Source organism: Suncus etruscus, chromosome 9 (assembly GCF_024139225.1).
Source record: "Suncus etruscus isolate mSunEtr1 chromosome 9, mSunEtr1.pri.cur, whole genome shotgun sequence".
Lineage (NCBI taxonomy): Eukaryota > Metazoa > Chordata > Mammalia > Eulipotyphla > Soricidae > Suncus > Suncus etruscus.
The window spans coordinates 14,717,442-14,742,853 of record NC_064856.1 but is presented as its reverse complement, the minus strand read 5'-3'; the positions used below and the strand labels follow the sequence as shown (position 1 = coordinate 14,742,853).

At 50.2% G+C, this 25,412-nt stretch overlaps 1 protein-coding gene across 1 annotated transcript in view; it reads right to left on the bottom strand.

Moving 5' to 3' along the window:
• Positions 1-25,207, bottom strand: part of TGM2 (transglutaminase 2) — a 34,833-nt gene extending 9,626 nt beyond the window's left edge. Inside the window, exons 1-9 of the mRNA XM_049779186.1 lie at positions 25,097-25,207; positions 19,848-20,027; positions 15,611-15,853; positions 10,691-10,809; positions 9,830-9,958; positions 8,069-8,246; positions 3,884-4,019; positions 2,747-2,850; positions 293-535 (exon numbers count right to left, since the gene is read on the bottom strand). Of these exons, the coding sequence (XP_049635143.1) occupies positions 293-535; positions 2,747-2,850; positions 3,884-4,019; positions 8,069-8,246; positions 9,830-9,958; positions 10,691-10,809; positions 15,611-15,853; positions 19,848-20,027; positions 25,097-25,106 (1,342 nt within the window). The 5' untranslated portion in view covers positions 25,107-25,207. The remainder of the gene's footprint in view (positions 1-292; positions 536-2,746; positions 2,851-3,883; positions 4,020-8,068; positions 8,247-9,829; positions 9,959-10,690; positions 10,810-15,610; positions 15,854-19,847; positions 20,028-25,096) is intronic.
• Positions 25,208-25,412: the final 205 nt, after the last annotated feature.

The following is a 25,412-nucleotide window of genomic DNA, read 5'->3' as shown; positions in this document are numbered from 1 at the left end:
ACAATGACCCTCTCTGACCAACAGTACTGTGCACGTTGAGGCTGTACTTGCTTCTGAGGAATTCAAGATGGAATGCCTTCCTAAGGCATTTCTTAAAGTGGAGAGTGACATACAATTCACTCATGTAGGTGGTCTGCCAATCGCTCTTGCACATGCACATGCACACCTACATGCACCTGTGCAGGTGTGCATATACTTGTCCACCCATGCATGCACGCCTGCACTCACACACACAGGCATTCCCACTCACACTGACTGGTTATCTGGAGGCAGCATTGTCCCTGGCACCTACCTTCTGGGTATTTGTAGGTGTGGGTGATGTCCTCCCTCTCATCACGGCCCACACGCTTCGTGCTGATCTTTAGCCCCACGATCAGGGAGTGGTTGACGGACTTGTGCATGGACCCGTCTGCCTGCCGGATCCAGTCCACCACATCAGCATTGACCTCAGCAAAGACGAACGGGGCATCGTACTTGGGGGTCAGGTCACCCTCTTTGATGGCACGAACTGGAACCGGGCCACAGCAGTACGTCCCTGGTTGAAGGAAGCAGTAGGGAGAGATGGGTCTGGGTTGCAGGAGGGAGGTGCCCTCTGTCTCTTCCACTACCTCCCAACAATGAAGCAAACATCTGGAGCCTTCAAACTTAGGGTTCCACTTTGGGGTAGTTAACACAGTTGAGAATCTAAAATGGAGATGCTGAATCTGAACTTCTAGGCTCTAATCTGAACAAAGAGTCAACGTCTCATTAGCTGAGTGACCTTGGGCAAGTCACTTAACATTCTGTTCCTCACTTTAATATGGGAATGATGTTAAAGTGGATTCCCACACATTAAAAGATGAACTAGAAATGAGTTCCACAGCACTCAAGGAAAGGAAGGAGCGGACAATACGGCAAAGAGACACATTGACCTTTTTGGCTATTTGTACCAAACCTTGCACCTGGTCCCTCACATACGTGTTCTCCAGAGGAACATGAGCCCAAGGATTTATCTCAGTGTGTTTTTATAACTGCTTCAAACTGGTCATACATTTAAAGGGCGCAGACCAGAAACCAGCAGCTTTACACCAGAACATCCATTTGCTGGAACATGCAGTTAAAATTCAAGTCATGGCAAACTATTCAACAGAGCCATGCTAACGATGCAGAGATGCTGCAGAACTGAGGATAAAAGGCACATGCCCCAGAGTTCTTAGTCTGGATCTAGAGACCCCAAAGCCTCTGCAGGTAAAATTCAAGAGCCTGTGTGATTGGTGGAGAAAAATCCCATCTTTGCTCTTGCTAAACTTTGAAGGCATTGCCTTTGATGGTGAAAGAAGGTGACAGACTTTTGATGTGGGCACATAAGAGACTCATGGCTCTGTGCAGATACTTTGCAGGCAACGACGACAGCTTGTGTTGGTCTATCAGTGAATCATGAGACTCAGTAACTCACCCCGAGGCTTGTCACAAAGCAGATCCATACAAATCATCAGATTCAGTTTGATGTAACTGAGTATTACAATAGTAACATGTTCAATGATGTGACTATATTTTGATGTAATTGGGTGTTTTTTTTTCTAAGTTACTTAATTTGGGGCAATTTGGGCCACACATTGCAATGCTCAGGGCTTATTCCTGGCTCTGTACTTAGTAATCACTTCTAGAAGACTCAGGGGACCGTATGTGATGCCAGGGAACAAATCCAGGCTGGCTGCATCAAAGAAAATGCCCTACCCACTGTACTATATCACTCCAGCCACCTAATGTAATTAAAAACAAAAAACAAAAAACAATCCTAATGGGGCCGGGCGGTGGTGCTAAAGGTAAGGTGCCTGCCTTGCCTGCGCTAGCCTTGGACGGACCGCGGTTCGATCCCCCGGTGTCCCATATGGTCCCCCAAGCCAGGAGCAATTTCTGAGCACATAGCCAGGAGTAACCCCTGAGCATTACCGGGTGTGGCCCCCCCCAAAAAAAATCCTAGGTGCTGTAGTCTGTACACTCAAAAATATTTTTTAAAAGGATCAAATTAATTTCTCTAAATTTTGCTTTTTTTTTGAGACACACCTGATGATTCTCAGAGGTTATTCCTGGCTATGTGCTCAGAAATCGCTCCTGGCTTGGCGGACAATATGGGACGCCAGGTATCGAACCAAAGTTCATCATGGGTCAGTCTCATGCAAGGCAAATGCCCTAGTATTTGTACTACCACTCCAGTCCCTAAATTTTGTTTTAATGTGTATACTTTAGTATTCTCTTATTCCTTCTCTCTCTTGCCCTCTCTCTGTCTCCCTCTCTGTCTCTCTCTGGGCAAGGGGGTTTGGAGGTTTAGGAACACCCCCTGACAGTGTTTCCATTGTAGTGCTCAGGAGCCATCTTGGTGGGACTCTGGAAAATCACACAGGGCCAGGAATTGAACCAGAAGCTATTGCGTGCAAGTATGTGTTCCAGCTCTTTGAGCATCTTCCCCTACTGAGATAAAAGAATTGGAATGGCTGGAAGCTATGAATAAAGGTTAATTATGGAGGAAATACCAAAGCTTTCTTTTGATTATTTGATGTTGTTCTTTGTGCTTTTCCAAGGTTTTTGGTTCCCCACCTCTCAAGGCCATGAATGCTTTTTCACATAAAATATGCATTTGCATGTCACAAAATGCCAGTGTGGTCTCCACACAATATGTTTCAGTAGTTTCAGGATTGGCTTAGTCCTATTCCTCCCAACTGAGGGATTCTGGGGTGCTCTCTGCCAGGGAAGGAGCCATACCCACCTTCACTCTTTTCCTGGGGTGTGGGGTCCAGGGCCTGCCACCCCTCATACCCCGGCTGCAGATCCGGCCTGGTCATCCACGATTCCACCCAGCAGTGGAAGTTCCTAGAGGAAAACAGCCGTGTTGCTGGGCATAAGCTCTGAGTTCCTGCTGCTTCTGCTGGGCCAGTGTCCCTTGCTGGCTCTCCCCGGCCTCTTCTTTCCTCTTCTACCACCTCCCCTTCTCTCCTAGCAGCTTCTGCTCTTCTCTCCATGCTCATCTTCTTGAAGCTCAGCTGGGTCTTTCCTCCTCCCCAAAGACTCTCTTCTCCACCACCTGAAGCCCAAGACTCACCTCTCCTCTAACTGTTCCCTCCTTTCCCAAGACCATCATGTCCTCTTAGGTGGTGGCCTACTCCCGGCTGGCTCATGATGTTTCCCCTTCCCCAAGTACCCTAAGTTTTGATTCCCTTATCCAAATACCATCCAGCAATTGTTTTTCTTTCATATTTCCCCATTTCCTTCCCTTCATTGTTGATACTATTACAATGCCTGGGGCTACACACATGTTTAATTAATTTATTTTTTGTTTATTTTGGGGCCACACCTAGCAGTGCTAGAGGGGACAATGTGATATCAGGAATCCTGCATACAAAGCAAGTGCTCCAGTCTTTGAGCCTTCTCCCCACACCCCTCTTTCCCAGTGTTTTAGTGCTGGGCTTTCCAGGACCTTATCAGGAACTACATTTGGTGACCCATGGCTTTGTGGGGATTGAACTTGCAGCCTTACTTTACTTGCAAGCCCGTATTCTACCACTGAGTCACAGGCCCAGATTCCTGTACACTCTGCAATTTTTACTGGAGTCTTATTGGAGTTGGGTTTTCTTCTGGACTATACTGAGTGGTACTTTTGGCTGTACTTGGCTCTGAGCTCAGAGTCCATTTCTGGCAGTGTTCAGAAACCATATGGAACATGGGTCAGCTGACTTAAAGCCAGTGCCTTTACATTATTAAACCCAACCCCTCACCCCTCGGGTTCCCCTAATGACTAACTCAGGTCCTGCTTAACATTAAACCCCACTCAAGGTGGCCACCTCATAGAAGCCTTCTCAGAATTCCTTACCCCTACCCCATGGGCCCCCCACAGACCCCAACTCACCAGATCATCTCACTCTTATCGCCCTGGACCTCTCCAAACTCGTTGCGGAAGTACTCAATGAGCAGGTTGCTATTCTGGTCATGGGCTGAGTTATAGTTGGTCACGACACGGGTGGGGATGCCCAGACACCGCAGCACTGGAGGGGGAGAAACATGAAGAGGGGTATAGTAGGGCCGAGGCTTCTGTTACTTGCAGCTTTCATGTGCCCATCTGTGCTGAGGAGCACTGTGCCCACAGCTAGGTCCTGGGATGTGACCATCCTTGCCTGGACGATGGCCCCACTCTGCTGGAGGTCTCTCTGTCCCCCTTCACATAAGTGAGAAAGACCCAAAATGCTACTCTGATATCACAGTCCTCTGACATCCCTGCCTGGGCACCCTGCGGTTCTCAAGGTCAAGACCAAGGGTCCTTGACCCATCTCAGCTCCTGCCCTTGTTGTTCTGCCTCTCACTGCCCACCAGTAATCCATGCTCCAAATGCCACCAGGCACCTCTCTCAGCCAGGCAGATCCTGCAGCCAGGCCAGAACTTCCCCACATCTTCAGATTATTCCATCCCTGGTGTTCAAAGCAAGACTCAGGATTCAGCTCCTTTCTCAATGGACAGGCCTGTGTGTGGGGGGGGGGGGGGACTTCCAATGAGCCCCCTGGGGTCAGGGAGGGAATTTCCTTATTTTCTAGCTACCAGCCACAGGGCACAGGCCCAGCTGACTATATTATATTCTCCTGCCGGAAAGGAGGGAGGAGTGGGTGGCAGTGAAAGAATGAATGAGAGTCAGCATTGAATGAATGTAAAGGCAGAGGCACAAGTGGGCCAAGAGACAGCTGTTCCAGTTGTGTGCCCTGGGCCAGAGCCTGGCCATCTCTGGGCGTGTCTTCACCTCTTCAGCTTAAGGTCAGGGTTCAGGTGAAGGTCACTGACTTCCTGTCAAAGCACGGACTAACAGGAGACAGTAACATGACAGCCAGGTGGTAACCTGGGCAGGAAGGGTTGGGGTACCCATCTGTAGGGTGAGGTGTCTATGGAAGGCCTGACAGGAAAGAGACACCCACAAGAACCTCTGCAAGGGTTCTAGGTGCTTTTTCTCCCTTGCTTTCTGTTTTATTGGTTTCTGAGCCACACCTAGGGTACTTGGCTCTGAGCTCAGGGCTTGCTCTTTGGGGTTCTCAAGAGAATCTGTGCTGCCAAACTGGGTCTTGCATGTACAGACCCATCCCTACACATCTCCAACCCCATCCTCATTTTAAAAAATATGCCTTTTATGGATATTGTAAAGATTTCAGAAAGTCAATAATTGGGCTGGAGTGAGAGTACAGCAAGTCGGGTGTTCGTCTTTCAGGCCAACCCGGGTTTGAGCTGAGCCCCGTTTGGCCCCCTAAGCACTGGAAGGAGTAAGCCCTGAGCATGGACAGGTGTGACCCATAAACAAAACAAAACAAAGCCAATGATCTAGGGCCTGGGATATGGATGAGAGACAGGGCACATGCTCGGCACATGAGAAATTAAGTTTAATCTCTCAGGGCCGGCGTGGTGGCCTTGCTAGCGCTAGCCTAGGATGGACAGTGGTTCGATCCCCCAGCGTCCCATATGGTCCCCCAAGCCAGGAGCGACTTCTGAGCACATAGCCAGGAGTAACCCCTGAGCATCACCGGGTGTAGCCCAAAAACCAAAAAAAGAAAAAAAAAAGTTTAATCCCTGACCCCACATGTTTCCTGGAGTACCACAGGGTGTGGTTCCTATAAAATAAGTCAGTATCTAAGAAATGAAACTAAAAGTCCCGTTTTATGGGCACTGCAGGGCTGTCTCAGTTTTCCTTTTGCTCAGAGCTGGGTCTTCCAGACAATAGTGAGGGAAGAGGATGTAATATAGCTCCACACACTCATAACTGGGGCAAGAACTTCCCAAAAGGGCCTGGACTTGGGCCAGAAGCCATGTGGGCTGGAGAAGGCCAGGCAGAGGCCGGATAAGCTTCTGACCTTCTACCTCTGGCCTGGTTCCTGTGCCCAAGGGGCCTGGGTGGAGCCAGATCTGTGGGTGCTCCCAACCCAGGCCTGGTGCCCTCCCTGGCTTTCAAATATGGACGAAGGCATAGAGAGAGGTGTCACCACCATTCTAGGAGGGGGACTCCACTCTTGGCCCAGTGCAAGTGCCCCGAGGGAGCATGACCCCAGCTGTCCCAGTGTCAGGGCAGCCCTAAGGCAAGGCACAACACCTGGGCCCAGTCCTGCTGCCACTCATCACGGGGTGATCCTGGGCAGCCTTCCTTTTTCATTTCTTCCTCCAGAGCTAATAATAGCAGCTCTCTGGGATGCTGTGATGAATCAGAGGCCTGGGTGTGGGTGGGCCCATGTGCTCCTACAAACGTCTGTCTGCAAAGTCTGTCCCGGATCTTTCTCCGTGGTGAATGCTCAGGCACAGAAAGGTCAATCAGGACACAGCCAAGGGAAGCCTGTTTTCCCTGAAAACCCTCACCCTGACCCAAACATAACCAGAACCAGGGCAGGATGACATCTCTAGAGAGAACCCAGGCTCCCTATAGATGCCTTTAGCGTACCACTAGGGGCCACATTTTGTAGGGGGTTGGACTGAGCCCCTGCTCTGGGCCCTCCATATCTCCCATTCATGAGGTCAGAAGCAGAGCAAGGGCTCACACCAGACAGGCTCCAGCACACAAACCCCGCCAAAACTTGACTTCTACCCAGCCTGGTGCTTATGGCTGAGAAGCACCTCCTTGAACCCAGTGTCCCTCAACAGCCTCACACCTCATGCCTGGGAAGAAGCTAAGGTTCCCTGACCCAGACTGCGCCTGAGGTACAGGACCCATGGGGATCAGCTGTGTCCTTTCCGTGGTCCCAGCAGGGAGCATGGGAATGCAGGCCACGGACATGGCTTCCTTCCCTGGGAAAACACAGGAGACTCTTTGAGCTGCTGGTTAGGCTTGAGAAAGGGGGTTTCCATAAAACAGGGAACACAAGAGGTCACAGGAAGCAGACAGGCAGGGCAGAGCTGGGGAGGGCAGAGTCAGCGTATCTGTGACATGGGGACAAGCAATCTGCTGCACAATCTCCTGGCCTAGAGGCCAGTGTAGAGCTCCTGGGGGCATGTCTCTGAGGTGAGCACTGGTCTTGGAGTTATAAAAGTTGGGAACCCAGGAGTAGTCAGTTGGATTCTATCTGAGCCTGATACTAACAGCAACAGCACAATTATGAGCCTAGCAGCTATGTATATATATATATATATATATATATATATATATATATATATATATATATATATATATATATAATTAATTATACACTTATATATACGTAAATCTTATATGGTAACAACAGCAATAATGCTGAGCAGAGACATATATGTACCTGTTCCATGTATCTGAAGTCACTTTAGATCTTTTCACATATCTTAAGTCACTCAGTCCTCACAACCAGCCCAGGATACTGATGCTATTATTTTGCAATTTATGGCCATTTAATAAAACTGAATAAAGATCAGTGGATTTGAAGGACTTACCTAAGGGCACACAACCAATTGGTAAGAAGCAAAGCTGGGGCTTGAATTCAGGCCTCCACTCCAGATTCAATGTTCTTTTTTTTTATTGTTGTGTTTAGGCCATACCTGGTAGCAATAGAGCTTCTCGTGGCTTAGTGCTCATGTGGTGCTGAGGAGGGAACCTGAGGCTCCCACATGAAAATCCTGTACACCAATCCCTTGAGTGACATCCTGGGCCCAGATTCTATGTCCTGCTCCATAAATGATGCTAACTCGCTCTCATGAAGTACCACCACCAGTGCTATAACAAGTTTGAGCACTTTCTGAGCTAAGTGTCTAAAGCATTCCATATTGTTAGTGGGTCAGATTGCCTAAGAGCTGCACTCTCACGCCTGCTCCAGGAGGTAGGACCTACTGTTGCTCCCCCACTCTGCAGAAGAGAAAATCGAGGTTCAGGAACATGTCAAACTCAAGGTCAGAGTGTGTAGCTCAAGTGTGCCAGATCTCAACCCTGAGCCCAAGCTGCCTCCTAATAGGCACCCTTTGATCCTGACAACACCCCAAGTGGGAGCTGTTAGGAAAAAGGAATTGTCGGGTACACTGGAGACAGGGGCAGAACCGGATGTGAGCCCCCCATTCCTACTTCAGTGCTCTCTGTGCCCCCAGCCCCAGCCCCCAGACGCATGCCTCTCACCTGTGCAAGCCACAGCGGCAAAGACCCAGCACTGGCCATACTTGACTCGCTGGCAGCCGAAGTCCTTCCAGCGCCGTAGAATGTCCACGCTGCCACTCCAGAACATGGGGCTGACCCCGTCCCCATAGTTGTTGTCCCAGCGGCCCTGAAGCACGCCCTGGTCATCGTTGCAATTGACCTGCAGCCAGGGCACATGAAGCAGCCTTAGAGCATGGTGGCAGGGCCAGAAAAGGGGGCTGAGGTGTGAGTGAGGAAGGCACAGAGGGGGGTGAGATACTATTAAAGTGGGGGCTAGAGTCTGAGGCACAGCAGAGAGGCAATTGGGAGGAATGCTGAGTGGTCCAGTCTGGGAGATAGGGGAGTATAAATTTGCCCAAGGGATGCAGGAAGTGACAAGAGGGGAGATAAGTTTACACAAACCCAATTGATCACTCTCAAAATCCCAGGACCTGGAGAATGAATGAAAGCCCTGGCTCCTAGTCCTGCCATCCTCTACAGCCCCTGCTCTCTCCTCCAGTCACTCCAGCTTCCCCATCTGCTCTCCAATTCTACCAAAGAAGTCCCCCTCAAAGGGAGGGCCTTTGCATACGCTGTACCCCTTTCTAGACTATTTGCCTCCTTAGAGCTCCTGTATCATCTCAGGGGCCATCACCAAGGAACCCCACCACTGATTGCAGTGTAGCCCTAAGCTCGGACTCACCTATCATCCTAGGATCCTCCAGCACGGCCTGTGGCCCAGCCACCCGTCCACTACTTGCCTAGATCATAAGATCTGTCAGGTTAGAGACCATTTACATATCCTATGGGCTACTTCTTTTTGTTGTTGTTGTTTTGTTTTGCTTTTTTGGGTCAGACCCAGTGGCACTCAGGGGTTATGACTGGCTCTGAACTCAGAAATTGCTCCTGGCAGGCACAGGGGACCATATGTGATGCCAGGAATCGAACCACCGTTCATCCTGAATCTGCTGCATGCAAGGCAAACTCCCTAACTCTCCTGTGGGCTATCCTGTGCTATCTCTCATGTGGGCTACTTCTTCAGAGCTTAGGAGTCTGCAGTGCCAGGGACAGCCAAAGTACCCTGGCAGTGCTTGGGGACCACCAGGGCTAACCCTAGCAATGGGTACTCTGGAAGCCATGTAGAGCCAGGGATGGATGGAGCCCAGGTAGGTTAGGTATGAGGCATATACCATAACTCTAACTGAGTACTCATGGATCCTGTTCAATCATTGGGTTTTCTTTTCTTTTCTTCTTCTTCTTTCTTCTTCTTCTTCTTCTTCTTCTTCTTCTTCTTCTTCTTCTTCTTCTTCTTCTTCTTCTTCTTCTTCTTCTTCTTCTTCTTCTTCTTCTTCTTCTTCTTCTTCTTCTTCTTCTTCTTCTTCTTCTTCTTCTTCTTCTTCTTCTTCTTCTTCTTCTTCTTCTTCTTCTTCTTCTTCTTCTTCTTCTTCTTCTTGTTGTTGTAACGTATGGAATGAAACCCAGGGCTTCACTCATGATCTGTGACTGAGCTACACCTCTAGTTTGTTTATGGGACACAGCTGGCTGTGCTCATGGCTTAATCCTGGCTCTGCACTCAGGGATCACTCCTGGGAGCTATATAGGATATAGGGAATTGAAACCAGGGTGATTCCATGTAATACAAGTTCCCAACCTGCAGTACTATTGCTCTGGAATCTCTAGTCCCAAATCTTATCTTTCTGAATCAGTTCTTGTTGCTGAGCTCGCCCGTCCCCTGGATCCCTGACCTGCCCAGTGCTCACTCACCATGGCGCTCACCACTCGGCCCACATACACAGGCCTGCTGCGGCGGGAGCAGTCCTTGCCAGAATTCTTCAGGAACTTGGGGTTGACGTCCAGAAGCATCAGGCAGATGTCCAAGATCCCGTCTTCAAACTGTGTCAGAGGAAACCAAAGTAGAGGCAGGAGGTGAGAAGTTACCTCCTCCAGGAAGCCAGTCCTGCAAACTAGCAGCTGTGGGTCCTCAAAGTTCCAATGACTCACAAATGGGCCACAGAGCCATGCTGCGAGCTCTGCCTGGTCCAGAGTGGGAATGGGGTGAGCCAGACAGTGACTGAGGAGCTGAAGAATTAAACATCCAAGGATGTTCTACACCTTGGAAATGGGAGACCTGGAGTTGGAGTGGACTCAGTGGTCCTGGAATTTCCCTTTTCAGCAGTCACCCTAGGCCCCACCTCTACCCCTTGCACATCTCCATCTTCCCTAGCCATGGACCCCTCTACAGAGCTGGTGCTCCTCTACCCCTGCCCTCTGCTCTCATTTCACTGATGTAGGATCTAGTTACAAATCTGATCTCGTAGCTCCTGCCTCACTTCACCCAGAGTCAAGTCCAATCTTCTCCCTGAGATGCACAGGGCTGTACTTCATCTCTGCCTTCTGTCTTCCCACTTCTGCCCACATGCTCGCTCTCTCTGCCTCAGAGCCTTTGCACTTGCTAGCTCTTTTGCTTGCAATACACTCCCCACCTACTCACCATGGCACACACCCTCTGGAGCTTTCAGGGCCACTCAGAGGGCAGGTCTGGCTCCTTCCTCTCTCAACAGTGACCGCAGTTGCTGGCTGCATTCGGGGCCAGCCTTGATTGCCTGATCCTGCTGTGTGGCCTACCTGCCCGAAGTTCCAGGGGATGCTCTTGATGAACTTGGCTGAGCCCTGGTAGATGAAACCCTGCTGCGTGAGCACATACTCCCGCCGCTCCTCCTCAGATTCCAGGTATACAGCATCCGCTGTGGGAGCAAGGCCAGGACTTAGCATGCACCTGGGATACTCCAGATGCCTCCTCCAACTCACATGAGGTGGGTTTTCCCACTCCCTGGGTTTCAGAGGCCCTTCTATCTCTTAATCAGGAAAAGCTCTGAATTAGTAACCCCAGGTCAATGACATAAGGGTTATCAGCACTGGCACTGGCCAAGTGCCAGGATCTGTGATAAGCATATGGCATCTATGAGCCAGTTTCCTTTCCACACCCTCTGTGAACTGAACATCTGGAATGTGCAAATGGGAAAACCAAAGCTCTTATTTTCCAGAACCAGAGAAATTAAGTACAGTCATGAAGATATTTGCCTTGCACGAGGCCAACCTGTGTTCAATTTCTGGTACCCCATGGACACCTGAGTACCACTTGGGGCAACTCTTTAGCACAGAGCCAGAAGTAGCCCCAGAGTACTGCTGAATGTGGTTCAAGTCCCTTCACACTTTGCACAAAACTGACCCAGGATTAAACAATCCCAGACATTGCTCAGAAACCCCTGGCATTGCCAAGAGTGATGCCTGAGCACAGAGCTAGGAGCTATCCTTAGGCACTACTGAATTCATGATCAAATAATTTTTAAAAAAGAGGGAGACAACTGCATAGGAAAATAAAAAAGACTATGGTACATATACACAATGGAATTACTATGCAGCCATCAGGAGAAATGAAGTCATGAAAATTTCCTATACGTGGATGGACATGCTGAGTGAAATGAGTCAGAGGAGAGAGATAGATTCAGAATAGTCTCACTTATCTGTGGAATTTAAGATAAATGAAAGACTGTATGGTAATAATACCCAGAGACAATAGAGATGAGGGCTGGAAGGACCAGCCTATAATATGAAGCTTACCACAAAGATTGGTGAGTGCAATTAGAGAAATAACCAAACCAACAACTATCATGACGATTGTAGTGAGTAAGAGAAATCAAGACAGGCAGGGGGTGGGGTGGTGGAGATGGGGGGGGCATTATATCAGGAAGGTTGCATTGGTGAAGGGGGTGTTCTTTTTATGATTGAAATCCAACTACAAGCATGTTTGTAATCATGGTGCTTAAATAAAGATATAAAATAAAAAGAAAGGGGCCGGCGAGGTGGCACTAGAGGTAAGGTGCTTGCCTTGCAAGCGCTAGCCAAGGAAAGGACCATGGTTCGATCCCCCGGCGTCCCATATGGTCCCCACAAGCCAGGGGCAATTTCTGAGCACTTAGCCCTGAGCATCAAATGAGTGTGGCCCGAAAAACCAAAAAAAAAAAAAAAGAAAGAAAGAGGGAGAGAATATGTTTCAGATGGGGAAATGTATGCCAAAACAAGAGATAGTAGAGAACTAGATCTGGAATCAGAGTCCCTAAGTCACTTGCAGGTGATGGTAAACCAGTCACATCTCCATGGCACATTGTGGTGGCACCTTTGAAGGACACACTGAAAGCTCTGACCCAAGGTCATGATTTGAAGGAGCAGGATTGGGTGGGGAGAAAGACCAAGAAAGGGCTGCCTTTGAGCACTGCCTGGACCACACTCCAGAGCCAGAGAGATCAAAGCTTCTGCCCTTGCAGGCCTTGGTCACTTGGGGCTGGAGAGGACAGACAAGGGGTCAGATATGGACCCGGTGGCAAGAACACTAATTTCAGACTGTGTTTGCCCTTCTGACTTTATAGATGAAGAAATTGAGGCTGCTAAGGGGACATCCAGAAACCTGTTATGACTTTAGTAGACCCTAGGCAATTTTTTAATCTATTAAAAAATAATAATAAAGAAAGAAATAAAATTTGTTTACAAATGCTCTAGTAACTAGTATACACTAATATTATGTATTAAGAAGCTGCCTCGGGACCATGAAGTAGCACAGCATGCAGCTGACCTCAGTTCGATTCTTGGCAACATCTGGTCCCCCAAGCATCTCCAGTGCCCAGACACCTACACACTTACTGCAGGGAGGAAAGCTAAGGTGCAGTGGCCAAGGACAGGTTCTGAGTCAGTGTGAGGCAATAAATAACTGTCAGACAAACAAACAAGGCAGCAGGAATCCTCGGAGGCCAGGATGTACCTGGGGGTGGCCTAGATAATTTCCACCACTGAAGGGCATGAATGACTTTGAACTGGACCAACAGGCTGAAAGAATCTCCGGTTGGGAATCCCAAAGAAAGAAAGGAATGAATGAATGAATGAATGAATGAATGAATGAAATAGTCTCTGATCCAAATGTTCACCTTCTTTCCTTCTGATTTTGGGAGGCTCTCCTCAGCAGCCATGTGCCTGGCAGCCTCACTCCCTTCCTTTTGAACTATCTCCCCCACCTTTTCCTTCAAATTTTAAGAGAAATGAAAACGTTTTCATGGGTGGGTAAAAGCCTGGCAGACTTCAGATGCTGTGCCTGATGGAACTCGGCCTGGAAATACTATCCAGGCCCAGAATGTGCCTGCCCCTGTCCCAGTGTTTCTACACACTGTCGAGCCGCCAGCAGTGCCCAGATACTCCCACACTTACCGGAGGGGGAAAAACTAATGTGTAAGTGTGAGGCAATAAATAACTGTCAGATAAACAAATGAGGCAGCAGTGAATCCTTGGAAGGATGAGAGGAGAGAATGAGAGAAGAAGGCCCAGCCTTAGTTCTGCTCGCACTGTCCCAGGAAGGCCCAGTACAGGGCTCAGATTGGTGACAGTGGGATAACATCACAGCACCTGTTCTGTAGCTTGCCACATCCTGTTGTAGTCATCACGTGGGGCCAGGAGGTGTGTGCTGCAGACTGACCCATGCAGGCTATCCTCTCAGGAACCATTTCCTCTCCCAGGGTCCCCCCACCCTGTCCAGCCCAATTTCCTGCTTCAGCATCACCAGCTCTCCAAGGTCCCTGATCTGGGCTGCACTGCACTAGTCACCGCACTGCTTGGCTAACCAGTCTGCCACACAGAAGGGGCCAGGCTCAAAGAAGGGACTTGCCCCGGAAGGCCATACTGGTTCCCTGGACTCTGAAATCCTGGGGTGCTGGCCAGGCAGGAGTGCCAAGTATTGAGAACTCGTGTGTGGTGCCAGCCAGTGGTGCCTGTTACCAGAAGCCATGGTGCGTGGTGAGTTTCCACACAGTGCTCTGATCTGGAGGAGGGGGGACAAACAATGAACCTCCCAGAAACATAGGACACAAGGACTCCCTCATGGCTCTTAAGTAGAACCAGCAGGGATTTGATGATGCTTAGACTCAGAGGCTGATGGCTATTGGGGCTCCTGGAGGTGGTTTGCTTTATTCTGTGGCCACACCAGCCAGGGGACCACAGAGTCAGGGGTCGAATCTGGGGCTCTTGCACACAAAGCATGTGCTCAGCCTTTTGAGCATCTCCCCAGCCTCCTTCATGTTTAACGAAAACAGAGACAGAGAAAACCCTAAGTACAACGATGCCTCCAGTACATTCTCCCGATTCAGAGGCCAATCAGCCCCAAACACCTAATGGGCTTGTTCCCCAAGAAGAGGAGCTCAAGGGGTACCTTTTTTCTGTGGCCTTATGATCTTTTCTGGGAGGCTATTCTCTTGGCTTACTCTTTTTTTTGGGGGGGGGGGGTTTGGGCCACACCAGGTGGTGCTCAGGGGTGACTCCTGGCTGTCTGCTCAGAAATAGCTCCTGGCAGGCACGGGGGACCATATGGGACACCGGGATTCGAACCAACCACCTTTGGTCCTGGATCGGCTGCTTGCAAGGCAAATGCCGCTGTGCTATCTCTCCGGGCCCCTCTTGGCTTACTCTTAAAGTTAGATAGAATAAAAGCCAAAATCAGGAAAAGAGAAGCTAAAATCCTCTTTGTGTTTAAATCTGCTATTAAAAAAGCAGTGGGCAGCTGCAGGAAGAAATGGGTGCTGGAGAGGAGAAATTTCTAGCCCAGAGGAAGACTCTTGAGTGTCTGATGAGAAAACTTAGGTAACCCCACACTATCCTGGCTGCCCCCACCATGCAGCTCTACTTCCCCTTTTCAGGCCAGTCTGGTGACATTTGGGTTGATCTGATTTTTGGTGTCAGCCTATAGCCTGGAGTGTCTGGGGCTACTCCTGACTCTGCTGAGTCACCCCAGCAGTGCTCAACAATCCACTCTCGGCTATGTGCTCAGAGATTACACCAGCAGGGCTCAGTGACACAGAGCCCTGGGGACTGACCCTGGACCTCCTGCATATAAAGTATAAGCACAACCCATTGAGTCACCTCTGTGGCCCTGGGGAGATTTTGAACAGAACCAGTGCTGGGTACATAGCTCAGCGGGGTGGAGAACATACCTGGCATGTCTGATTACTGGCACCACACCGCAGTGCCAAGCACTGTCAGGCAGGTGAGGCTCTGGGGGCACCCAGCACTGCTAGGTCCCAAGCATCATAGTGCCGGGTTCAAAGTACTGACTGGGAAACCCCAATCATCAGTGGGTATCACCCTGTACAACTGGTTGTGGCCCCTAATACAAACAAAACGAAGCCAGAACCTGGTCCTCAGTGTCAGCAGGGTCTCCAGTTCCTGAGTGGACCCAGCTCCCAGTGCCATGGGGATGCCTCTGGCAGTGGGTACAAGTTCTCACAGCCAGGCAGTGTTGGGCAGGGCGGTATTGGGCAGGGCAGGGCAGGCTGGCCTTCAAGAGTCTGTGTCTCCAGAAGGGAACAAGCAAGCACCCTTAGAAGCCAGGGGTTTGTGAGGCAGCAGCCCTGAGCTGTCATGAAATGGGCCTCACACCACCCACCCCATATCCTCCGTCTCCACCTCCCTGCAGTGCTTCCCCCATCCCCTCCACACTGGCAAACTCACCTGGACACCAAGGATTGAAGAGCAGCGTGAAGTGGCCGAGCATGAAGCTGGAGCCCTGGTAGCCGGTAGAGGTCTCGAGGACTAGTTGGTACAGCCCCACAGGGGCATTGGCCGGGGTGGAGAATTGTAGCCATAGGATCCCCTCCTGCTGGTCCACCACTGTGGCTGACCAGGCCCCCTCCTCGTATGCCTCAGACAACGGGAAACAGGCCTTGGTGCAGGCATCCTGGGTGGGTGCTGGCCCTGAAGAAGGAGAGCCAAACCAAAAGTCAGGGGTGAGGAAGGCTGGGCTTATGCTGGGGTTCTCTGGGCCTGAGTGGAGGCTAATTTCCATCACTAACTATGTGGGACTTGGTTCCTCAGCCTCCTTGGCTGGAAACTGAAGAGCAGAGTGGGGCTATCTCAGAGGCCCCTTTCTATTATTGCTGGGGATGCTGAGCAGTCTAATTTCCAGGGTGGCTATTCTAAGTGGCCTCTGGGCTGTCCCCCGGGAAACATGGCCACACACCCCAAACACATGCGCGCGCGCGAGCATGCACACACACACACACACACACACACACACACGCACACGCACACACACAGAATCTTTCTGCAGTGATCCTCCAAGTCCAACCTGAAATAGCGTCATATGCCTGCCGAGGGGGCAGGTTGTGGGTAGGAAAGAAGGAAAGAACCTGGGGACACTGGTGTAGGATTGGTGTTGGAAAACTATATGTATGCCTGAAATAACTCGAACAACAATGTTCGAACAATGTGAACAACATTGCAAATTATGATGTCTTAATAAAATAAAATGAAAAGAAAGCAAGATCTGAGATGGAGTCTTTCAGCATCCCCTGATCTGAGGCTTCAAGGTGCTTCATTCCCTTCAGCTCCCATGTGGTGTCTAGTGAGAGCTTGGGAGATGGTGGGCAGCCTCAGGTCTCAGGTGGAGGGGAGGGGAGAAGAAGCAGGCACGGCCTGTCCAGGCAGATCTGAGTCATGGGGGTGGAGGGGCTGGCTCTGGACTCAGAACCTTCTCCGCTGGGCTGGACTTCTGCCCGGGTGGTTTATTTTTATTCTTCCCTCTTCTCCCAGCAGCTCTGTCCACCCACTGCTGACACTATGGGGGCTTGACTACGAGGGGTCCGCCCAGCTCCCAGCCCCCTACTCCCCACCATCAGCCCCACCCACAGCCAGGCCCAAATATAACCATGAACCAACAAGTATGACACAGGCTGCCTTTCTGGGTGCCAGCTGTTAGCCTTTAATGTGCCCGATTTATAGAGCTGGCCTTTTCAGGGAGACTCAGGCAACACTGAGAACCAGCTTGATCTCTCACTTCCCACACCCACCAGCCCATCCTGGCCCTGAATGCTGTGTGACCTGGGCTGAATCGCTGGACTTCTCTGATCTGCAGTTTTCTCATCAAAGAAGAAAATTGAGTTTGATTATATGGCAGGAAGGGTCTGATTATAGCTCAGAAATGGATTCTGGGGGTGTCAGGAGAGGTGGTTGGCATCTTTATTCCTCAATTTCTCCATCAGTAAAATGGATCCATTGCAGTAGCTCCTTATATGGTTAGTGATGAGGCAAGGGACACCTATGGCCAAGTGTATGTCTGACACAAAGTAAGTGTTCAATAAACAATAGGCCTTGTTTATCACTGCCATGGACACCTTCAAACACTTTTGAGAACATTTTGTGAGAGGCAGAGAAAGAATTTCCAGATATAACTAGTGATTATGCAGGAAAGTGAGTTGTCCTCAATATCTTCAAAAAGCATCACTAAAAAACAGATTTCTGGGGCCCGAACTCAGTTTGTGGGTGGAGCACATGCTTTTCATGCCTGAGTTCTAGTTCTAGCACCTCACAGCCTCCCCTCCACCCCCCAACACCACCTGGTGACCTGTAGACACCGTCAATCCTGCATCACAGCAACCCCAGGCATCCCTGGAGATGTCTCTATTTAAAAAACAAAAATACAATAACAATCCTGAGGCCAAAAAGCAGATTTTGAAGATGGGAATAGAATGAAGAATTAGGATCACTTTTCAGAGGTGGAAACTAAGACTGGGGGGTGGGGGGACTAGAGGTGGCGGATGTCCCTATTGACCCGTGGTGTCAGGGCCGTGACGGAGGGCAGCACCCCTCTCATTCCCAGAAACACCCCTGTGGACAATTCTTTATTGGTCACCATGGTAACGGGCCTGCAGGGCCACAATCACTGTGGACACACCCTGGGGGACAGGTCAGGAATTTCCCCCTTCTCCTGTGCTGGCAGCTGTGTGTGTGCTCACACAAACACCCCAACAGCTCGCTTTCTTCCATGGCGCCCTTGTGGGTGCGGCAGGCTTTGGACGGGCTGTACTGTGGCCCTGTGGCTGCTCGTGTAAACTGGCTTTGAAAACTAGTATTGATTCACTTGGGATTTCTGTGGGCTCAGAGACCCCACCAGGGTCACACTGGGCAGGGAGGACACTGAAGACCCAAGAAGTCCTGACTACTATCCTTGACCATGAGAGAGAGGAAGCTTCCAGACTATAGATAGCCCTCTGTTGGACCGAGAAGGGTTCTATTCGCTCCACGAGGCTGACCTCTCCCACCCTGTCACCCCAGTCCCGGGTGCCCCAGTCATCTCCTGGAACAAGGATGCGTTTTGTCTCTTGTGACCCTAACACAGCTGCAACCCCAAAACAGCTGGGTGCAAGAAGGGCATGCTTGGGATCAGACCACACTCCACATTCTCTGACCTCATCTTTCCTTTCTCTCTCTCTGGACCTCAGTTTCCTTGAAAGGGTGGGTCAGGCTGAGCAAAATGTCCCCAACAAGGAGCTGACACTGAGCATGGCCCAGAAGATGCAGAGAAACTGACTTCCTCCCATTGTCCTCAGGCCTCCCTGCCCCAGCCCTGCTCTGCTCAGTGTGTGTGTCAGTGTCAACAGAGCACACACACCCTGGGGGCTACAGAGTGAGCAGCAACTAGGGAGCAGAGATTGATCCCAGGGCTGAACAGGCAGGTGGAGGAGGCTCAACTCGCCCCATACACCTGATCCGGCTGAAAAGGAAAAAGAAAAGGGATGTCCTGAGGTGAAGGAAGAAGCTGGGAATCAGGAATTGGGGGCTTAGTGGAGCCTCCACAAGGTCAGGGCTTGAATCCCCTTTTATCTCAGACTTATTGGGAGACCACACAAGTGTCAGAGCCTCCAACTGTAAAAAGGGGCTATGATGTGCTTCTCAGCTGGGAAGCATAGCGGAGCTCAGGATTTGGGACATTCCCAAATTGGTGCATTTCGTTGTCAACACCAGAAGCCATGCCTGCCTTCTGCTGAGTATCTTGCAGATGGGAAATCTGAGGCCACAAGGAATAGATCCTTATGGTAAAGGAGGTCAATCTAGAAAGGACCCTGGGGGTGCTGGGGTGGTGGGGAGGGTGTCCTGAGCATGTCCTTGGCAGGAGGGGCTGGAGGGAGGAAAGGGTTGGGGGGATATCCTGCTTGTCTGCAGGCTGTGATAAGCCTTATCAGACCAGCCCAGGTAACCAGGGGCCTCCCCATACAGTTTTCGCTGTCTTCTCTGGCCTCCGAGACCTCAGCAAAGCCTTGCCAATCCTGATGGCTCCTTGTTGACCTGGGGGGAGGAGTTTCCAGCTTGAGCCAAGCCAACTGATTCTCATTTGAGGCCACTAACCTGGAAACAGGGAGCAAAGGGAATCCAGCATTTGGGTATCTGGGCTCACAGAAGCCTCATCACTAGAGCCCCTGGCACAAGGCCAGTTGTAGCACTGAGGTCTATAGGACATGTCCCCATAGAGGCCCTTTCTAGACTGATGAACAAAGAATGCACCACAGGATAAAATCCAGGCTCAGAGATGCCAAGCCACTTGCTGAGGGTCACACACTTGCTGGCGGTGACCCAGAATGCAGCCCTAGGCAGGAGAAGGAACTGTGGGGAGCCCACTGGCTTTCTTCAGCAGCAGACCAGACTCAGGCCAAGCTAAGAGGTCTCATGGCTATGCCTAGATTTGGGGGAGTGGCTGTGGGTACAAGTTGGACATCCTTTTGTATGCTTGAGAACTATCAGGCATTGAGGGAGGTAAGAAGGAGCATAGCAGGGAGGAAGCTGGCCCCCATCTTATGGGTCTGGTTTTTAGGAGCCTCACTGTCCATGGTGGGGGCTTCAGGAGGTGGAGAGGACAGGCATGCCCTGTCCTGGTGTTTGTTGGGCAGGGCAGTGGAGAGCATGGGGTCCTTACCGGTTGCTGCGTTGAAGGTGAGCCTGTCCACGCTGGCCTCATAGCCACGGTCCTGGAAGTACAGTGTCAGGCGGAAAGCCTGTCCACGCCTCACCACCAATTTCTCCCTGCACAGGTCAGCTGTGTGGTGGTCACGGCCATTGGCCTCCAATTCCAGCTCGCATCTCTCCAGAACCAGCTCTAGGAACAGCAGAAGCAGTGTGAACAAAACTGGGGCCAGTGGCAATCCAGGGCTTTCCAGCACACCCGGATGTGGGTGCAAGCCCCAGGATCCAGCCCTCAGAATTACAGCTGCCAACCTTCCCCACCTTGGAAGCCCCACCTACCCTGCCACCCAGGGCAAATCTCTCGCAATCTCTTATCCCCCTTTGTTTATGAGGTTACACCCAGCAATGCTCAGGAACTTTTCTGGCAAGGTGCTTGGGGGGTCACTCCTGCCAGTGCAGGGCACGGGATCAAACCTAGGGTTCCTTCATGCAAAGCTTGAACCCTGGCCTCTAAATCTCCCTAAATTAACCCCTAAATTGTTCTCTTCGTGGCATGTAGAAAACTGGTGACCTCTCAGCTATGTGAGCTCAAGCAGCTTAATATTATTTATTTATTTATTTATTTATTTATTTATTTATTTATTTATTTATTTATTTATGGGCCACATCCAGCAATGATCAAGGGTTGCTCTTGGCTCCGCACTCTGGAATTACTCTTGGTGGGTTCAGGGGACTATACGAGGATTCCAGGGGTTGAACCTGGGTCAGCTGTGTGCAAGGGAAGTGCCCTTCCTTCTGTACTATTACTCTGGCACAGATAACTTAACTTGAGTAAACTTTAACTTGAGCAGAAATGCGAATAGTGGAGCTGTGGCAGGTCTTAGCACTGGCCTAGAATAAATTTTTGAATAAGTACTCCCAGGAGAGGAGGAGCTAGTCTGCCACCTGTAAGGTTCTTTGGCAGAATCAAAAAGAAAGTTTGAGTTCCCCTCATGCATAAGGTCCTGAGTGCAGTCCCTGCCCCTGCCCCTGCCCCAGCACTGCCGGGTGTGGTCCAGTGACACTGGAGCAGCTCCAGGCCTGCATTGCTGTGCTGGAACATCCCAGGTCCCAATGTCCCCTTCCCAGTACTGTAGGGTGTGGCCCCTAAAAATAAACAGAGGTGGTATTTGGCACAGCTAATCATATAGGCTTTTAGGTTTAATTTTTCAATTTACAGGAAACCCAGAAGACTAAAGAACATGTTAAACACAGAACCAGGAAGCGATGGACAAAAATCCCCCCTCAGGAAGGAGGAGGCCAGGACCGGCTTACTATAAAACACACATTGTAAGAGAAAATGAGAGGAAAAAGTCAAAAAGGAGGACCTATTGATTAAGAGAAAATTAAAAGGCATTTTGAGCCATCTTCATTTTAATAATTTGTTTTTATGTAAAATAGTTTTGTTGGGCCTGGAGAGATAGCACAGTGGGTAGGGAACTTGCTTTGTATGTGGCCGACCCTGCATCCTGTATGGTTTACTGAGCCCTGCTAGGAATGATCCCTGTGTCCAGAGCCAGGAGTAAACTCTTAAGACAGCCAGGTGTGACCAAAATAAATAAATAAATAAATAAATAAATAAATAAATAAAGACTTGTCTGGAAGCCTGAGCCATACACAGTAGGGAAAGCATTTGCCTTGCATGCGATCAAACCAGGATCAATCCTCACCATTCCATATTGTCCCAGGGATAATTTCTGGGCACAGAGCAAGGAGTAATCCCTGAGCACTGCTGGGTATCCCCCTCCCCCAAAAAAGACTTATTTAAAAGAATATAAAAGAGGCTGGAGTGAAAGCACAGCAGGTAGGGCATTTGCCTTGCATGTGGTTGACCCAGATTTGATTCCTGGCAACCCATATGGTTCTCCAAGTCTGTCGAGAGTAATTTCTGAATGCATGAATCAGTAATAAGCCTGAGTGCCACTGGTTGTGTCCCAAAAAGAAACAAACAAAATAAATAAATAAAAGAAAAGAATATGAGAGGAGGAAGGGAGAGAGACAGAGAGAAAGAGACAAAGAGAGAGATGCTTAAGAGAGAATAAGGGGAATCTAGAGAGAAGGAAATGCTAAGTACAAACATCAGGTGCAGACGCAGGTGAATCTCTAAGACAGAGATTACACACTGAGAAGATATTTTAAAACATCTATTTTGAACTGGAGCAATAGTACAGTGGGGAGAGTTCTTGCTGTGCACAAAGCTGACCCAGATTTGATCCCCAGAATCTTAAATGGTTCCCAAAGTCAGCCAGAAGTGATTCCAAAGCACAGAATCATCATTGATCCCTAAGTACCATCAGGAGAGGTCCCCAAATCAAACCAAAACAAATTACTTATTACATGCATGAGACAACTGGAAAACTGAACCCTGAGAATAACATGATGAGTTAAAGAATTTTTGTTGAATTTACGTCTAAAAAGAGTTTTGTTTGTTTGTTTGTTTGTTTGTTTGTTTTGGAATGGATGTGCTCTGAAAGCAGTGCTTGAAATGACTTCATAGTACTGAGAATCAAACTTGGGGGCCTCTGCAAGCCAGGTATACATTCCAGTGCATTGAGTTATTTCTCTGGCCCTGAAAAAGAGAATTCTTATCCTTTGAAATATTTGCCAATGATATGATGAAATATCTCGCTGAGATTTGATCCCAAATTTTAGGGTGGTGGTGCTGAGGCATAATAAAGTATCATAATAAATAAATAAAGTATAATATAATAAATAAATAATAAAGTATCTTCAGTATTCTGCATAACAAGATATTTTTAATTTTTATATACTTTGGGGTTGGATTTGGGCCACACCTGATATTGCTCAAGGCTTGTTCCTAGTTCTGTGCTCAGGGATCACTCCTGGCAGTGTTCGGGACCACATGTGGTTCCAGAGATTGAACTGGGCTCATCACATGCAAGGCTAGTGCCTTAACCCCTGCTCTCTGTCTCTCTCTGTCTCTCTCTGTCTCTCTGTCTCTCTCTGTCTGTCTGTCTGTCTGTCTCTCTCTCTCTCTCTGTCAGACCCCATAATAAGAGGTTTTAACCATTGGGGTTACGAATTGGCAGGATCTGGGTTTCCATTCTACTGTGTTGCTGTGTGATCCTGTGCTGGTATCTTTTCCTCTCTGTACTTCCTTCTCTGAAGCCTCTGAGGGCTGCTATGTGGTCTAAGCCAGGATGCTGGAGGTATCCTTTCTCAGGGACCCTACCCAGGACTGAAAGCCTGGTCTGTGACAATTCTCTCTGCTGCTTTAGAAGGAGCTGAAGACCATGCAGGGCCAGAGGTGATGGTTACTCAGGACTGGGTCAGAGGGAAGTGCTCAGAAAGTTCGGCAGACTCAGAGCAACTCAATCAAGGCCAAGACTGGAAAGAGAGGAGATGGGGGAGAGTGAGTGGGCATGGCAGGATGGTGGAACCTTTGTATATGGTCCAAATGAGGACCTGGGTAGGGTTTCTTCAAAGCCCCCTGTAGATGAGTGCATTGATCAGGGGTTCCTGCTGAAGCACAAGCAAGTGCCCACTAATGCTAAAGGCTTCTTGGCCAATGATCTTCACACCCACTGCAGGTAGGTGCCAGCCAGCACTGTTCCTGGCAGCAGGGACAATAAGGTACCACACCCCCTGGCAAATGGTGACTTTAGGATTTGAGCCCAGGGATGTAGCTTTTAATTTTAGGGGGATGGAGGTAGGGAAAAATGTCCAGAGGAGGATACTACTCACCGGTCTGGGTTTGGAAGTTATTCTTGGCAGAGCCTCGGAGGACCAGGTGGTAGTGAGGCACAACCCAGCACTCCAATATGCAAAGCCTATGAGCCATCTACTTGGCCCCTGGGCTGTGATTCTGGAGCCTTCCCTACAAGTCCCTCACTCACGACACGATTCAGCTTTTGCTCCCATTTTACATCCTCACCCTTCTCATGATCCCTGAGTTGTTCTCCCATGGAGACTTTGGGGGAGGTTGGGCCCCTGCAATCATCAGAGACCCCCCTACAGGTCCAAGGAAGCACTTTCTGCTGGCCTGGTGGGGTGAGGAAATCTCTTGTGGGAGACATGGACCCCAGAGAGTATCAGCAATGAAGGCACTACCTCCTTACTAGCCAATGCTTGCTCCTTGGCAGTGGGGGCATTTTCAAGCTGCACTACTGTCTGGAGAAGCAGTTCTGGAAGGTGTGCTAGCTCCAAGGGGGGGAGACTCTGGGTCTAGAACCAGGAGTCCTGTCCGAGATAAGTCTGAGATTGTTCAGGCCTGTGACGTGCCTGTAGGAACCGAGCTATCGGCAATCATAACTGGCTTCTTTCTCCAAGGGCCATCAGACCCACTGGGGCCCAGTCTTGGGTCCAGAGGCAGGAAACTGCTTTTGAGGGTATGAGTGCTATGACGGCTGCATCAGAGCAGTAGCTCTAGGTCCCAGAAAGGGACATAAGTGACCTGAATGAGCCAGAGGGTCAGGTCAGCCCCCCACACCTGCTACACCTGCCTGCTCTACCTTCCTTGACCCTATAGCTAGCTCCTCAAGGGGACTGGGATGTGCAGTGTCGTCTCTCTCCCAGCCTGTGTGGGAATTTCCTGCCCCGCAGATAACCCTCCAGAGACCAGGGACAGCAATGCTACCTTTCTCGTGAGCCTGTGTGTGCCTCAGGGGTGGGAGAAAATCAATGGAGGCGCCTCCTCTCGATGCACCAGGGACCATTAATCTGGCTCCTTTATTTTAGGAAGAGAAACTGAGGCTCCACCAGTGTCCAGGACAAAGGACTCGGAGCTTGGGGGTGGAAAGAGCACCCCACAGGAGGAAATGTGCTCAGCCCAGATCTCTTTGGGGGGCCGCAACTACCTTGTCTGTCCTCATGCCCACCGGCCTCCAGCTGGCAGTCTCATAAGAGCTCGGAGACCAGCCAACACCCTTGCACCCACCTGGCACTCAGCGGGCACACAGCCCCTCTCAGGGGCAAGAACAAGTGACCTGCGAGTGGCCCTGCAAGACAGTGCTGGAATGCTGCTTCGTGGGACCCAGCAAGGCCCGGGTTAATGCTTGTGCCCTGGGAGTGGGGAAACTGAACCAAGTGCAGCCAGGACTGGGAGCCAGCACCTCTCACCTAGCCCAGTCTGCCTGGAGCTCTCAAACTGAGAGCTTGGTTAACGGGGAGCCTAGACCTATTCTCAAGTAGGGGCCACTGACTAGGGGAGCATTGCCAGATCCGGGGGACCCCCCAGTAATAGACAGCTGTCCCCATACTCACCCTCAGCCATGTTCTGGTGGTGGCAGCGGGGGCTCTTCCGACGGCGTGTCCAGGCGTGCCCACTGTGAACGGTGCCCTGCGGGGACAGGGGAACTTATAGCCCGTGCTGGGCCGGGCCAGGGGCGGGACGGACAGGGAAGGCGGGACAGGGGAGGTTACCGTTGCCCAGGCTGGGTCCTGCCTGGGAGGCATCCAGGGGCAGGAGCAGAGGGAGGGAGCAAGGGCGCCCCCTGGGGACACCAGCGGGGCTCACTGCTGGGACCTCATTAGACCAGAGAAGTGGACCTGGCTGCAGAAGCAGCTGCAATCTCACACT